Source organism: Salmo salar, chromosome 04, assembly GCF_965601325.2.
Source record: "Salmo salar chromosome 04, fSalSal1, whole genome shotgun sequence".
Classification (NCBI taxonomy): domain Eukaryota; kingdom Metazoa; phylum Chordata; class Actinopteri; order Salmoniformes; family Salmonidae; genus Salmo; species Salmo salar.
Window position 1 is genome coordinate 5,260,001 of NC_138294.1, and position 16,774 is coordinate 5,276,774.

The 16,774-nt window shown below is 45.6% G+C and overlaps 1 protein-coding gene across 4 annotated transcripts in view; it reads left to right on the forward strand.

Moving 5' to 3' along the window:
• Positions 1–16,721, forward strand: part of lap3 (leucine aminopeptidase 3) — a 27,629-nt gene extending 10,908 nt beyond the window's left edge. For 2 of the 4 annotated variants that reach the window (XM_082973755.1, XM_082973754.1), the window contains 8 exons: positions 5,414–5,516; positions 5,762–5,886; positions 6,990–7,078; positions 7,455–7,557; positions 7,646–7,725; positions 11,935–12,047; positions 12,194–12,296; positions 15,710–16,721. In XM_082973755.1, coding sequence (XP_082829881.1) covers positions 5,414–5,516; positions 5,762–5,886; positions 6,990–7,078; positions 7,455–7,557; positions 7,646–7,725; positions 11,935–12,047; positions 12,194–12,296; positions 15,710–15,793 — 800 coding nt within the window. In that variant the 3' untranslated portion in view covers positions 15,794–16,721. 4 annotated transcript variants of the gene reach the window in all.
• The last annotated feature ends 53 nt before the right edge of the window (positions 16,722–16,774 follow it).

Genomic DNA, 16,774 nt, shown 5'->3' on the forward strand with positions numbered 1-16,774 from the left:
TGTAGTAGACCTCACAGTGAAATGCTGAATACAACAGGTGTAGTAGACCTCACAGTGAAATGCTGAATACAACAGGTGTAGTAGACCTCACAGTGAAATGCTGAATACAACAGGTGTAGTAGACCTCACAGTGAAATGCTGAATACAACAGGTGTAGTAGACCTCACAGTGAAATGCTGAATACAACAGGTGTAGTAGACCTCACAGTGAAATGCTGAATACAACAGGTGTAGTAGACCTCACAGTGAAATGCTGAATACAACAGGTGTAGTAGACCTCACAGTGAAATGCTGAATACAACAGGTGTAGTAGACCTCACAGTGAAATGCTGAATACAACAGGTGTAGTAGACCTCACAGTGAAATGCTGAATACAACAGGTGTAGTAGACCTCACAGTGAAATGCTGAATACAACAGGTGTAGTAGACCTCACAGTGAAATGCTGAATACAACAGGTGTAGTAGACCTTACAGTGAAATGCTGAATACAACAGGTGTAGTAGACCTCACAGTGAAATGCTGAATACAACAGTGTGTAGACCTCACAGTGAAATGCTGAATACAACAGGTGTAGTAGACCTCACAGTGAAATGCTGAATACAACAGGTGTAGTAGACCTCACAGTGAAATGCTGAATACAACAGGTGTAGTAGACCTCACAGTGAAATGCTGAATACAACAGGTGTAGTAGACCTTACAGTGAAATGCTGAATACAACAGGTGTAGTAGACCTCACAGTGAAATGCTGAATACAACAGGTGTAGTAGACCTCACAGTGAAATGCTGAATACAACAGGTGTAGTAGACCTCACAGTGAAATGCTGAATACAACAGGTGTAGTAGACCTCACAGTGAAATGCTGAATACAACAGGTGTAGTAGACCTTACAGTGAAATGCTGAATACAACAGGTGTAGTAGACCTCACAGTGAAATGCTGAATACAACAGGTGTAGTAGACCTCACAGTGAAATGCTGAATACAACAGGTGTAGTAGACCTCACAGTGAAATGCTGAATACAACAGGTGTAGTAGACCTTACAGTGAAATGCTGAATACAACAGGTGTAGTAGACCTCACAGTGAAATGCTGAATACAACAGGTGTAGTAGACCTCACAGTGAAATGCTGAATACAACAGGTGTAGTAGACCTTACAGTGAAGTGCTGAATACAACAGGTGTAGTAGACCTCACAGTGAAATGCTGAATACAACAGGTGTAGTAGACCTCACAGTGAAATGCTGAATACAACAGGTGTAGTAGACCTCACAGTGAAATGTATAATACAATACAATAACAATACTGAGGCTATATACAGGGGGTGCCGAGTCAATGTGCGAGGGTACAGGTTAGTCGAGGTCATTCGTACATGTAGGTAGAGGGAAAGTGACTATGCCTAGATAATAAACAGCGAGTAGTAATGTACATTTGATTAATTGTTCAGCAGTCTTATGGCTTGACGGTAGAAGCTGTTAAGAAGCCTTTTGGACCTAGACTTGGCGCTCCGGTACCGCTTGACGTGCGTTAGCAGAGAGAACAGTCTATGACTTGTGTGACTGGAGTCTTTGACAATTTTTAGGGTCTTCCTCTGACACCGCCTGGTATAGAGGTCCTGGATGGCAGGAAGCTTGTTCCCGGTGATGTACTGGGCCGTACGCACTACCCTCTGTAGCGCCGTAATACAATCGGTCAACTTTTTGAGGATCTGGGGACCCGTGCCAAATCTTTTCAGTCTCCTGAGGGGGAAAAGGTTTTGTCGTGCCCTCTTCACAACTGTCTCTGTGTGTTTGGACCATGATAGCTTGTTGGTGATGTGGACACCAAGGAACATGAAACTCTCGACCCGCTCCACTACATCCCCGTCGATGTTCATGGGGGCCTGTTCAGCCCTCCTTTAAGTCCTGTAGTCCACGATCATCTCCTTTGTCTCGCTCACGCTGAGGGAGAGGTTGTTGTCCTGGCACCACACGGCCAGGTCTCTGACCTCCTCCCTATAGGGTCCGTCTCGTCGTTGTCGGTGATCAGGCCTACCACTGTTGTGCCGTCAGCAAACTTAATGATGGTGTTGGAGTCCTGCTTAGCCATGCAGTCGTGGGTGAACAGGGAGTACAGGAGGGGACTGAGCACGCACCCCTGGGGAGCTCCAGTGTTGAGGATCAGCGTGGCGGATGTGTTGTTACCTACCCTCACCACCTGGCGGCGGCCCGTCAGGAAGTCCAGGATCCAGGAGCATAGGGAGGTGTTTAGTCCCATGGTCCTTAGCTTAGTAATGAGCTTTGAGGGCACTATGGTGCTGAACACTGAGCAATAAACAGAATTCTCACATAGGTGTTCCTTTTGTCCAGGTGGGAAAGGGCAGTGTGGAGTGCAATAGAGATTGCATCATCTGTGGATCTGTTGGGGCGGTATGCAAATTGTAGTGGGTCTAGGGTTTCTGGGATAATGGTGTTGATGTGAGCCATGACCAGCCTTTCAAAGCACTTCATGGCTACAGACGTGAGTGCTACGGGTCGGTAGTCATTTAGACAGGTTACCTCCGCTTTCTTGGGCACAGGGTCTATGGTGGTCTGCTTGAAACATGTAGGTATTACAGACTTAGTCAGGGAGAGGTTGAAAATGTACATGCTTTGTGTACACGTCCTGGTAATCCGTCTGGCCCTGCGGCTTTGTGAATGTTGACCTGTTTAAAGGTCTTACTCACATCGGCTGCGGAGAGAGTGATCAAACAGTCGTCTGGAACAGCTGGTGCTCTCATGCATCCTTCAGTGTTGCTTGCCTCAAAGCGAGCATAAAAGTGATTTAGCTCGTCTGGTAGGCTCGTGTCACTGGGCAGCTCACGGCTGGGTTTCCCTTTGTAGTCTGTAGTAGTTTTCAAGCCCTGCCACATCCGACGAGCGTCAGAGCCGGTGTAGTAGGATTCAATCTTAAGTCCCGTGTTGATGCTTTGGTTGTTTGATGGTTCGACTGAGGGCAGAGCGGGATTTCTGATAAGCTTATGGTAGAGGCTAACCAATCGCCGACCAATTCTCTCAAGGCACCCCTGATCTCCGCCTCCCTTGCATTTCCGTCGTCACGTGACTGACGGGGACTTGGGCCTGGTCTCGGAGAAGCAGTATATCCTTTCGTGTTGGACTCGTTAACAAAACAATAATCTTTATCCAGTTTGAGGTGAGTAATCCCAGTGTTGATGTCCAGAAGCTCTTTTCGGTCATAAGAGATGGTAACATCAACATTATGTACAAAATAAGTTACAAACAATGTGAATAAACACACAGAATAACCCAATTGGTTGGAAGCCCGTAAAACAGCAGCCATCCCTTCCAGCGACATTATACACTGCTCCAAAAAAATAACGGGAACACTTAAACAACACATCCTAGATCTGAATGAAAGAAATAATCTTATTAAATACTTTTTTCTTTACATAGTTGAATGTGCTGACAACAAAATCACACCAAAATCATCAATGGAAATCCAATTTATCAACCCATGGAGGTCTGGATTTGGGGTCACACTCAAAATTAAAGTGGAAAACCTCACTACAGGCTGATCCAACTTTGATGTAATGTCCTTAAAACAAGTCAAAATGAGGCTCAGTAGTGTGTGTGGCCTCCACGTGCCTGTATGACCTCCCTACAACGCCTGGGCATGCTCCCGATGAGGTGGCGGATGGTCTCCTGAGGGATCTCCTCCCAGACCTGGACTAAAGCATCCACCAACTCCTGGACAGTCTGTGGTGCAACGTGGCGTTGGTGGATGGAGCAAGACATGATGTCCCAGATGTGCTCAATTGGATTCAGGTCTGGGGAACGGGCAGGCCAGTCCATAGCATCAATGCCTTCCTCTTGCAGGAACTGCTGACACACTCCAGCCACATGAGGTCTAGCCTTGTCTTGCATTAGGAGGAACCCAGGGCCAACCGCACCAGCATATGGTCTCACAAGGGGTCTGAGGATCTCATCTCGGTACCTAATGGCAGTCAGGCTACCTCTGGCGAGCACATGGAGGGCTGTGCGGCCCCCCAAAGAAATGCCACCCCACACCATGACTGACCCACCGCCAAACCGGTCATGTTGGAGGATGTTGCAGGCAGCAGAACGTTCTCCACGGCGTCTCCAGACTCTGTCACGTCTGTCACATGTGCTCAGTGTGAACCTGCTTCATCTGTGAAGAGCACAGGGCGCCAGTGGCGAATTTGCCAATCTTGGTGTTCTCTGGCAAATGCCAAACGTCCTGCACGGTGTTGGGCTGTAAGCACAACCCCCACCTGTGGACGTCGGACCCTCATACCACCCTTGTGGAGTCTGTTTCTGACCGTTTGAGCAGACATGCACATTTGTGGCCTGCTGGAGGTCATTTTGCAGGGCTCTGGCAGTGCTTCTCCTGCTCCTCCTTGCACAAAGGCGGAGGTAGCGGTCCTGCTGCTGGGTTGTTGCCCTCCTACGGCCTCCTCCACGTCTCCTGATGTACTGGCCTGTCTCCTGGTAGCGCCTCCATGCTCTGGACACTACGCTGACAGACACAGCAAACCTTCTTGCCACAGGTCGCATTGATGTGCCATCCTGGATGAGCTGCACTACCTGAGCCACTTGTGTGGGTTGTAGACTCCGTCTCATGCTACCACTAGAGTGAAAGCACCGCCAGCATTCAAAAGTGACCAAAACATCATCCAGGAAGCATAGGAACTGAGAAGTGGTCTGTGGTCTCCACAGGCAGAACCACTCCTTTATTGGGGGTGTCTTGCTAATTGCCTATAATTTCCACCTGTTGTCTATTCCATTTGCACAACAGCATGTGAAATTTATTGTCAATCAGTGTTGCTTCCTAAGTGGACAGTTTGATTTCACAGAAGTGTGATTGACTTGGAGTTACATTGTGTTGTTTAAGTGTTCCCTTTATTTTTTTGAGCAGTGTATAATAGTTTTTACGGAAAGAAGTATGTTCAATAGGAAACCGATTTTAGCAGGTGCGTCCTGTCTTCATGCTCAAACACGAATTCCCAAGATTGTCCCTGTACTAAACCTAATATCTCTTATTTGTTTTTTGAAGTTACAAGTCAGAAACCTTGAACATAGACTGCTGACACCCTGTGGAAGCCATAGGAATTGCATTCAGGGAGCTTCAATATAACCTTATACATGCCATTCTAAGAGGATGTTCTCAAAAAAATAGATTTCGGTTGTTTTTTTTCCTTTGGATTTTCTCCTACCATGTCTATTGTTTTATATTATCCTACATTATTTTAACATTTCTATTTACAAGGAAATGTAAAGTTATTGTCTTACTCAACAGGTTTTGTTGTTTATGTTGTTTACCGTTGGAGAGGAGAACTCCCAGAAACCATTGCACTGTACCGTTTATACCCACTGCTGTGACACGTGACAAATAAACGTTTTCGATTTTGTTGTCTGTTTAGGCTCAGAGGAACCGCCGGTCTTCCTGGAGCTGCACTACAACGGTTGTCCTGACAACACACAGCGTCCTCTACTGCTGGTGGGCAAGGGCATCACCTTTGACAGGTACGCACACGCTTCACGCGTCACCGCTGTCCAATCAGGGTGCTCTATTCACGGTGTTGGACACACTAGTGGTTCAAATATCAGCTGCCGTTTTTTTAAAGATTCCTAGTCTCATTTAATTGATACAAATGTTAACTGTTTCTGTCTGTCTGTCTGTCTGTCTGTCTGTCTGTCTGTCTGTCTGTCTGTCTGTCTGTCTGTCTGTCTGTCTGTCTGTCTGTCTGTCTGTCTGTCTGTCTGTCTAGTGGTGGGATCAGTCTAAAGCCTTCGTCAGGTATGGACGCTATGAGGGCTGATATGGGCGGAGCCGCCACTGTGTGTTCCGCCATCGTCACGGCAGCGGCCCTCAATCTGCCAATCAACATCATAGGTGAGTTTTTTTCGGCGACGTGACGCGCTAAGCCAATCGCTGTCTAGAGCATGGCTCCCCAACCCTGTCCCTGGAGAGATACCCCTCCTGGAGGTTTACACTCCAACCCTGTTCCTGGAGAGATACCCCTCCTGTAGGTTTACACTCCAACCCTGTTCCTGGAGAGATACCCCTCCTGGAGGTTTACACTCCAACCCTGTTCCTGGAGAGATACCCCTCCTGGAGGTTTACACTCCAACCCTGTTCCTGGAGAGATACCCCTCCTGTAGGTTTTAACTCCAACCCTGTTCCTGGAGAGATACCCCTCCTGTAGGTTTTAACTCCAACCCTGTTCCTGGAGAGATACCCCTCCTGTAGGTTTACACTCCAACCCTGTTCCTGGAGAGATACCCCTCCTGTAGGTTTTAACTCCAACCCTGTTCCTGGAGAGATACCCCTCCTGTAGGTTTTAACTCCAACCCTGTTCCTGGAGAGATACCCCTCCTGGAGGTTTACACTCCAACCCTGTTCCTGGAGAGATACCCCTCCTGTAGGTTTACACTCCAACCCTGTTCCTGGAGAGATACCCCTCCTGTAGGTTTTAACTCCAACCCTGTTCCTGGAGAGATACCCCTCCTGGAGGTTTACACTCCAACCCTGTTCCTGGAGAGATACCCCTCCTGTAGGTTTACACTCCAACCCTGTTCCTGGAGAGATACCCCTCCTGTAGGTTTTAACTCCAACCCTGTTCCTGGAGAGATACCCCTCCTGTAGGTTTACACTCCAACCCTGTTCCTGGAGAGATACCCCTCCTGTAGGTTTACACTCCAACCCTGTTCCTGGAGAGATACCCCTCCTGTAGGTTTACACTCCAACCCTGTTCCTGGAGAGATACCCCTCCTGTAGGTTTACACTCCAACCCTGTTCCTGGAGAGATACCCCTCCTGTAGGTTTTAACTCCAACCCTGTTCCTGGAGAGATACCCCTCCTGTAGGTTTACACTCCAACCCTGTTCCTGGAGAGATACCCCTCCTGGAGGTTTTAACTAGTTTCTAGTTTGACCTGCAGCTGGTCTCCTGGAAGTTTCTAGACAGGAAGTAGTAATGTATGTTATTAACCCCCAGGTGTAGCGCCTCTCTGTGAGAACATGCCCAGTGGGAAAGCCAACAAGCCTGGAGACGTCGTTACCGCCAAGAACGGAAAAACCATACAGGTATGTGTTACCGTGGCTACTAAACCGTACAGGTATTTGTTACCGTGGCTACTAAACCATACAGGTATTTGTTACCGTGGCTACTAAACCATACAGGTATTTGTTACCGTGGCTACTAAACCATACAGGTCATTGTTACCGTGGCTACTAAACCATACAGGTGTGTGTGTGTGTGTGTGTGTGTGTGTGTGTGTGTGTGTGTGTGTGTGTGTGTGTGTGTGTGTGTGTGTGTGTGTGTGTTAAGGTGGCTACTAAACCATACAGGTGTGTGTGTGTGTTACCGTAGCTACTAAACCCTACAGGTGTGTGTTACCGTGGCTACTAAACCACACAGGTGTGTGTGTTTTACATCAAATGAAGTATTTAGTGTGTGTAGGTGGACAACACGGACGCAGAGGGAAGGTTGATCCTGGCAGATGCTCTCTGTTACGCTCACAGCTTCAACCCCAGGGCCATCGTCAACGCTGCCACCCTCACCGGTTAGTACACCGTGAGAGAGAGAGACATCGCTGGTCGCTAAACGGCTACTCTATTGGTCACTTCGTGTTTTCTCCTGTCATCTCTCAGGAGCGATGGATGTTGCTCTGGGTTCAGCAGCGACAGGAGTCTTCACCAACTCTGACTGGCTCTGGGAACAGCTTCACAAGGTAACACACACACACACACACACACACACACACACACACACACACACACACACACACAGTGTCGTTGAAGGGGGACCAAGTGCTCATCTTATTTATTTAAAGAAAACACTTAATCACAAAATAAACAGACAACGATAACAGTCCAGTAAGGTGCACAGACTATACTACGAAACAACCAGCCACAAAACACACCCAACTAAATATGGCCTCCAATTAGAGACAACGATAACAGTCCAGTAAGGTGCACAGACTATACTAGGAAACAACCAGCCACAAAACACACCCAACTAAATATGGCCTCCAATTAGAGACAACGATAACAGTCCAGTAAGGTGGACAGACTATACTAGAAACAACCAGCCACAAAACACACCCAACTAAATATGGCCTCCAATTAGAGACAACGATAACAGTCCAGTAAGGTGCACAGACTATACTAGAAACAACCAGCCACAAAACACACCCAACTAAATATGGCCTCCAATTAGAGACAATGATAACAGTCCAGTAAGGTGCACAGACTATACTAGAAACAACCAGCCACAAAATACACCCAAATAAATATGGCCTCCAATTAGAGACAATGATAACAGTCCAGTAAGGTGCACAGACTATACTAGGAACAACCAGCCACAAAACACACCCAACTAAATATGGCCTCCAATTAGAGACAACGATAACAGTCCAGTAAGGTGCACAGACTATACTGGAAACAACCAGCCACAAAACACACCCAACTAAATATGGCCTCCAATTAGAGACAACGATAACAGTCCAGTAAGGTGCACAGACTATACTAGGAAACAACCAGCCACAAAACACACCCAACTAAATATGGCCTCCAATTAGAGACAACGATAACAGTCCAGTAAGGTGCACAGACTATACTAGGAACAACCAGCCACAAAACACACCCAACTAAATATGGCCTCCAATTAGAGACAACGATAACAGTCCAGTAAGGTGCACAGACTATACTAGGAAACAACCAGCCACAAAACACACCCAACTAAATATGGCCTCCAATTAGAGACAACGATAACAGTCCAGTAAGGTGCACAGACTATACTAGAAACAACCAGCCACAAAACACACCCAACTAAATATGGCCTCCAATTAGAGACAACGACAACCAGCTGCCTCTAATTGGAGGTCATTGCTAAAACCAAACATAGAAATAAAAAACTAGATAAACACATAGAAATAGATAACATAGAACATAAACCAAAAAACCCCCGAAACACCCCCCCCCTCTGCCACGCCCTGACCAAACTACAATAACAAATAACCCCTTTTACTGGTCAGGATGTGACATATACTGAAAAACACATCCTGTATTATAATTGTGTACGTTGGGTTCTTCTATCAAAATGTCTCACGTTTTTGGAAATCAACTAAAAATGTATTGAACTTTTGTTCGAAAAAAAAACCAAACATTATTTTGCACCATATTATCATAAGACGTGAACAGAAAAGATCTGTAATACGTATTTCCTGCAACTGTATGGAGAGGGCAACACATTTGTAAATGCCCCCCGTGTGTTGTCTGTTTGTGATGTTAAGGCCCCTTGAATTCAAAAATGGATTAAATACATATTTTTAGAAATTGTTACGTTTTATTGAAAATTAAATACTGAAATATCTAATTTACATAAGTAGTCACACCCCTGAGTCAATACTTTGTAGAAACACCTTTTGGCTGTGATTACAGCTGTGAGTCTTTCTGGGTAATTCTCTGAGAGCTTTCCACACCTGGATTGTGCAACATTTGCCCATTTTTTATCTATTCAGGCTCTGTCACATTGGTTGTAGATCATTGCTAGAAAACCAGTTTCAGGTCTGACCGTAGATTTTAAGTAACTGCTGAAAGGTGAATTCATCTCCCAGTGTCTGGTGGAAAAGCAGGCTGAACCAGGTTTTCCTTCTAGGATTTTGCCTGTGCTTAGCTCCATTCTGTTTATTTTTTCATCCTGAAAAACTCCCCCAGTTCTTAACGATGACAAGCATACCTCATAACATGATGCAGCCACCACTATGCTAGATAATATGGGTGAGTGGTACTCAGTGATGTGTTATATTGGATTTGTCCCAAACATAACATGTTGTATTCAGGATACAAAGTTAATTGCTGTATCACATTTTATGCAGTATTACTTTAGTGTCTTGTTGCAAACAGGAAGCATGTTTTGGAATATGTTTATTCGGTAAAGGCTTCCTTCTTTTCACTCTGTCATTTAGGTTAGTATTGTGGAGTAACTACAATGTTGTTGATCCATCCTCAGTTTCCTCCTATCACAGCCACTAAACTCTGTAACTGTTTTAAAGTCACCATTGGTCTCAGGGTGAAATCCCTGAGCGGTTTCCTTCCTCTCCGGCAACTAAGTTAGGAAGGACGCCTGTATCTTTGTAGTGACTGGGTGTATTGATACACAATACAAAGTGTAATTAATAACTTCACCAAGCTTTTTTTCCCTCATTTTTACCCATCTACCAATAGGTGGCCCTTCTTTGTGAGACATTGGAAAACCTCCCTGGTCTTTGTGGTTGAATCTGTGTTTGAAATTCACTGCTGGACTGAGGGACCTTACAATTATCTGTATGTGTGTGAGGTACAGAGATGAGGTAGTCATTAAAAACTCACATTAACCAGTATTACACAGTGTGTCCATGCACATCTTTACTCCTGAACTTGAGGCTTGAATATATTATAGAGTGAAGACATCTCAGTTTTAATTCATTTTTTTAAAGATTTCGAAAAAATATTTTCTACTTTGACATTATGTGTAGGCCAGTGACAAACTATGTACATTTTATTCCATTTTAAATTCAGGCTGTAACACAAGCAAATGTGGGGGAAAGTCAAAGGGGTGTGAATACTTTCTGAAGGCGCTGTATGTCTACACTTTGTAACCGTTAGCAATTATGCTAATGCTGCTGATGCTAATGCTGCTGATGCTAATGCTGCTAATGCTGATGCTAATACTAATAATACTGCTGATGCTAATGCTAATAATGCTGCTGAATGCTAATGCTAATGCTGCTGATGCTAATGCTGCTAATGCTGATGCTAATACTAATAATACTGCTGATGCTAATGCTAATAATGCTGCTGATGCTAATGCTGCTAATGCTAATGCTATAATGCTACTGACGATACCATTCTTCAGGTAGATGGAAAGGCTTTTCCCATCTCAATTAAGAATGAACTATAAAGTAGCCTCTGCATATCTGCATCGGTCCAGTAGGCATGTTGTTTTGCTAACTCCATCACATGTACTTTACAGAAACTTCCTCATGTCGTCTCCTGATGTAGCTTAAGCCTTTTGCTGTGGAGTTGGAACATTTTGAATTTAGTTGTTTTTGCTATTTAAAAGTGTGATTTTATTTATTTTTTTGAGAGCGAAAACCAGGCAGAATCTGTCCTTATCCTTTTTGGTATTGAGACTATCGCGATACTAAACCTGGTATCGGTGTCCAAGTAAAAAATTCTGCTATTGTGACCACACTAACACAGGGTCTGGAGGGTTACATACCCAGGGTGGTAACGGGGTCTGGAGGGTTACACACCCAGGGTGGTAGCGGGGTCTGGAGGGTTACATACCCAGGGTGGTAACGGGGTCTGGAGGGTTACATACCCAGGGTGGTAACGGGGTCTGGAGGGTTACATACCCAGTGTGGTAACAGGGTCTGGAGGGTTACATACCCAGGGTGGTAACAGGGTCTGGAGGGTTACATACCCAGGGTGGTAACGGGGTCTGGAGGGTTACATACCCAGGGTGGTAACAGGGTCTGGAGGGTTACATACCCAGTGTGGTAACAGGGTCTGGAGGGTTACATACCCAGGGTGGTAACAGGGTCTGGAGGGTTACATACCCAGGGTGGTAACGGGGTCTGGAGGGTTACATACCCAGGGTGGTAACGGGGTCTGGAGGGTTACATACCCAGGGTGGTAACGGGGTCTGGAGGGTTACATACCCAGGGTGGTAACGGGGTCTGGAGGGTTACATACCCAGGGTGGTAACGGGGTCTGGAGGGTTACATACCCAGGGTGGTAACGGGGTCTGGAGGGTTACATACCCAGTGTGGTAACGGGGTCTGGAGGGTTACATACCCAGGGTGGTAACGGGGTCTGGAGGGTTACATACCCAGGGTGGTAACGGGGTCTGGAGGGTTACATACCCAGTGTGATGTTCTCTCTCTGTGCTTTAGGCCAGTGTGGTAACGGGAGACCGGGTCTGGAGGATGCCGTTGTTTCAGCATTACACCAGACAGGTCACTGACTGCCAGCTGGCTGACCTCAACAACGTCGGCAAGTACAGCCGGTAAGAACACACACACACACACACACACACACACACACACACACACACACACACACACACACACACCCACACACACACGTAACATCTAGAAACAGCCCTAAACAATTTCTGTGTTAATGCCATCTTCTTAACCTGTGTGTGTGTAGTTCTGGCGGGGCCTGCACGGCGGCAGCGTTTCTGAGGGAGTTTGTGACGGCCACTCATTGGGCGCACCTGGACATCGCCGGGGTGATGACCAATAAGGACGAGGTACGGCAGCCTTCTGAAACATTGATATTTTAGAGCTGTTTTGATTTTTTGTATTGATTTGACCAGGTTCGTCTCATTGAGATTTAAATATATTTTGCAAAAGAGACCTGGCCAAAATGGGGAACGCTAAAATAACGACTTTAAACTGTAGAACTGATCAATGCATCATCACACCAGGTCAGTTCATCCTTTAAAAACTTAAACAAATGAATGAAGAAGATATTTGGCTGCAGAAGTGCCATTTCGTATTGACCTCTACAGCTTCCTGTAGCTTAGCTTACGAACTAGCTACGACACATCAACACATACTGGAGGAGTTACTGGCTAGCTACAGTGGCTAGCTTAGCTTACACACTAGCTACAACACATCAACACATACTGGAGGAGTTACTGGCTAGCTACAGTGGCTAGCTTAGCTTACGAACTAGCTACGACACATCAACACATACTGGAGGAGTTACTGGCTAGCTACAGTGGCTAGCTTAGCTTACGAACTAGCTACGACACATCAACACATACTGGAGGAGTTACTGGCTAGCTACAGTGGCTAGCTTAGCTTACGAACTAGCTACGACACATCAACACATACTGGAGGAGTTACTGGCTAGCTACAGTGGCTAGCTTAGCTTACGAACTAGCTACGACACATCAACACATACTGGAGGAGTTACTGGCTAGCTACAGTGGCTAGCTTAGCTTACGAACTAGCTACGACACATCAACACATACTGGAGGAGTTACTGGCTAGCTACAGTGGCTAGCTTAGCTTACGAACTAGCTACGACACATCAACACATACTGGAGGGGTTACTGGCTAGCTACAGTGGCTAGCTTAGCTTACGAACTAGCTACAACACATCAACACATACTGGAGGAGTTACTGGCTAGCTACAGTGGCTAGCTTAGCTTACGAACTAGCTACGACACATCAACACATACTGGAGGAGTTACTGGCTAGCTACAGTGGCTAGCTTAGCTTACACACTAGCTACAACACATCAACACATACTGGAGGAGTTACTGGCTAGCTACAGTGCCTAGCTTAGCGTACGAACTAGCTACAACACATACTGGAGGGGTCACTGGCTAGCTACAGTGGCTAGCTTAGCTTACGAACTAGCTACAACACATCAACACATACTGGAGGAGTTACTGGCTAGCTACAGTGGCTAGCTTAGCTTACGAACTAGCTACGACACATCAACACATACTGGAGGAGTTACTGGCTAGCTACAGTGGCTAGCTTAGCTTACGAACTAGCTACGACACATCAACACATACTGGAGGAGTTACTGGCTAGCTACAGTGGCTAGCTTAGCTTACGAACTAGCTACATCACATCAACACATACTGGAGGAGTTACTGGCTAGCTACAGTGGCTAGCTTAGCTTACGAACTAGCTACGACACATCAACACATACTGGAGGGGTTACTGGCTAGCTACAGTGGCTAGCTTAGCTTACGAACTAGCTACAACACATCAACACATACTGGAGGAGTTACTGGCTAGCTACAGTGGCTAGCTTAGCTTACGAACTAGCTACGACACATCAACACATACTGGAGGAGTTACTGGCTAGCTACAGTGGCTAGCTTAGCTTACGAACTAGCTACGACACATCAACACATACTGGAGGAGTTACTGGCTAGCTACAGTGGCTAGCTTAGCTTACGAACTAGCTACATCACATCAACACATACTGGAGGAGTTACTGGCTAGCTACAGTGGCTAGCTTAGCTTACGAACTAGCTACGACCCGTCAACACATACTGGAGGAGTTACTGGCTAGCTACAGTGGCTAGCTTAGCTTACGAACTAGCTACAACACATCAACACATACTGGATGAGTTACTGGCTAGCTACAGTGGCTAGCTTAGCTTACGAACTAGCTACAACACATCAACACATACTGGATGAGTTACTGGCTAGCTACAGTGGCTAGCTTAGCTTACGAACTAGCTACATCACATCAACACATACTGGAGGAGTTACTGGCTAGCTACAGTGGCTAGCTTAGCTTACGAACTAGCTACGACCCGTCAACACATACTGGAGGAGTTACTGGCTAGCTACAGTGGCTAGCTTAGCTTACGAACTAGCTACAACACATCAACACATACTGGAGGAGTTACTGGCTAGCTACAGTGGCTAGCTTAGCTTACGAACTAGCTACAACACATCAACACATACTGGATGAGTTACTGGCTAGCTACAGTGGCTAGCTTAGCTTACGAACTAGCTACATCACATCAACACATACTGGAGGAGTTACTGGCTAGCTACAGTGGCTAGCTTAGCTTACGAACTAGCTACGACCCGTCAACACATACTGGAGGAGTTACAGTGGCTAGCTTAGCGTACGAACTAGCTACAACACATACTGGAGGAGTTACTGGCTAGCTACAGTGCCTAGCTTAGCGTACGAACTAGCTACAACACATACTGGAGGGGTTACTGGCTAGCTACAGTGGCTAGCTTAGCTTACGAACTAGCTACGACCCGTCAACACATACTGGAGGAGTTACTGGCTAGCTACAGTGGCTAGCTTAGCTTATGAACTAGCTACAACACATCAACACATACTGGAGGAGTTACTGGCTAGCTACAGTGGCTAGCTTAGCTTATGAACTAGCTACAACACATCAACACATACTGGAGGAGTTACTGGCTAGCTACAGTGGCTAGCTTAGCTTACGAACTAGCTACAACACATCAACACATACTGGAGGAGTTACTGGCTAGCTACAGTGGCTAGCTTAGCTTACGAACTAGCTACAACACATCAACACATACTGGAGGAGTTACTGGCTAGCTACAGTGGCTAGCTTAGCTTACGAACTAGCTACAACACATCAACACATACTGGAGGAGTTACTGGCTAGCTACAGTGGCTAGCTTAGCTTACGAACTAGCTACAACACATCAACACATACTGGAGGAGTTACTGGCTAGCTACAGTGGCTAGCTTAGCTTACGAACTACCTACAACACATCAACACATACTGGAGGAGTTACTGGCTAGCTACAGTGGCTAGCTTAGCTTACGAACTAGCTACAACACATCAACACATACTGGAGGAGTTACTGGCTAGCTACAGTGGCTAGCTTAGCTTACGAACTAGCTACAACACATCAACACATACTGGAGGAGTTACTGGCTAGCTACAGTGGCTAGCTTAGCTTACGAACTACCTACAACACATCAACACATACTGGAGGAGTTACTGGCTAGCTACAGTGGCTAGCTTAGCTTACGAACTAGCTACAACACATCAACACATACTGGAGGAGTTGAGATGATCACAACCCCTTCTGTTCTGTCAGGCTGAAGGGTTTGATTGCTGAGAGACACTGTCTGTTGTCCTGTTGGACATTTAACAATACACTTTTCTCTTTGTTTGTCTCTGTCCAGGTTCCCTACCTGAAGAAAGGAATGTCTGGGCGACCGACACGAACACTGGTAGAGTTCGCTGCTGGACTGGCTAACCAAGACTGAAGACACACACACACACACCACACCTACACACACTGAGCTGGCTGGAGAAGGATTATTCTGTAGAGACAGAGACTGTGGTACTGTGTAGAATCACAGACTGCTTCCCAAATAGCACCTTATTCCCTACCCATAGGAGTCTGGTCAAAAGTAGTGCACTACCCACAGGACCGGTGAAAAGTAGTGCACTATATATATATATATATATATATAATATATATATATATATATATATATATAGGGAATAGGCCCTTTTTGTCCACTACCCATTGGACTGGTCAAAAGTAGTGCACTATATAAGGAGTAGGATGCCATTTGGGATGTATTCTGAGTTATCTGGTAGTAGCCTGTTGTGCATAGAGAGGGGCTGAAGAGGACATTTCCAACCCCGTGCCCCTGCAACAGGACATGTAACTAATTTCCTCTCTGGCCTAGTTTATAGCCTACATACCTATGCATTGAGAAACTGAATTTTCATGTAAATGGACAAAGTATATCGTATCCTACCCTTACAAAAAAAAAAGATTGCAGTCAGAGTGCAGTGTAACTGCATCCAAAATAAGTACATTTTTACTGGAGTTATTCTGCAATTACTGCTTCCAAAAAATACCACAGTCGACTGCAATCTTATTTTGGAACGGTAACTACAAGTAGCTATGCAAAATGTTGTTGCGTAACAAAACTACGCAGCCTTGTGATTTATAACCGGATGCAAGAACGCAGGATAGTCATTTTGCGTAGCGTTCTTGCGTTGCTTACGTAGGGTAAAAACTCGTCTTCAGCGACAGTCAGTAAACCAACCTCTCTCTGTTCAGTAGTTGTGGGAGAAACTCAAATGCTGATTTTGATATGCACTTCTGCACACAAAAACAATAAAATATTATTATTGCCAATATTTACATGTCATTTAAATAAAACACAAATAAAACAATGTTTTGGGGGGGGTCAATGTGTATTGTTATAACTGCATGTAAATGACACATT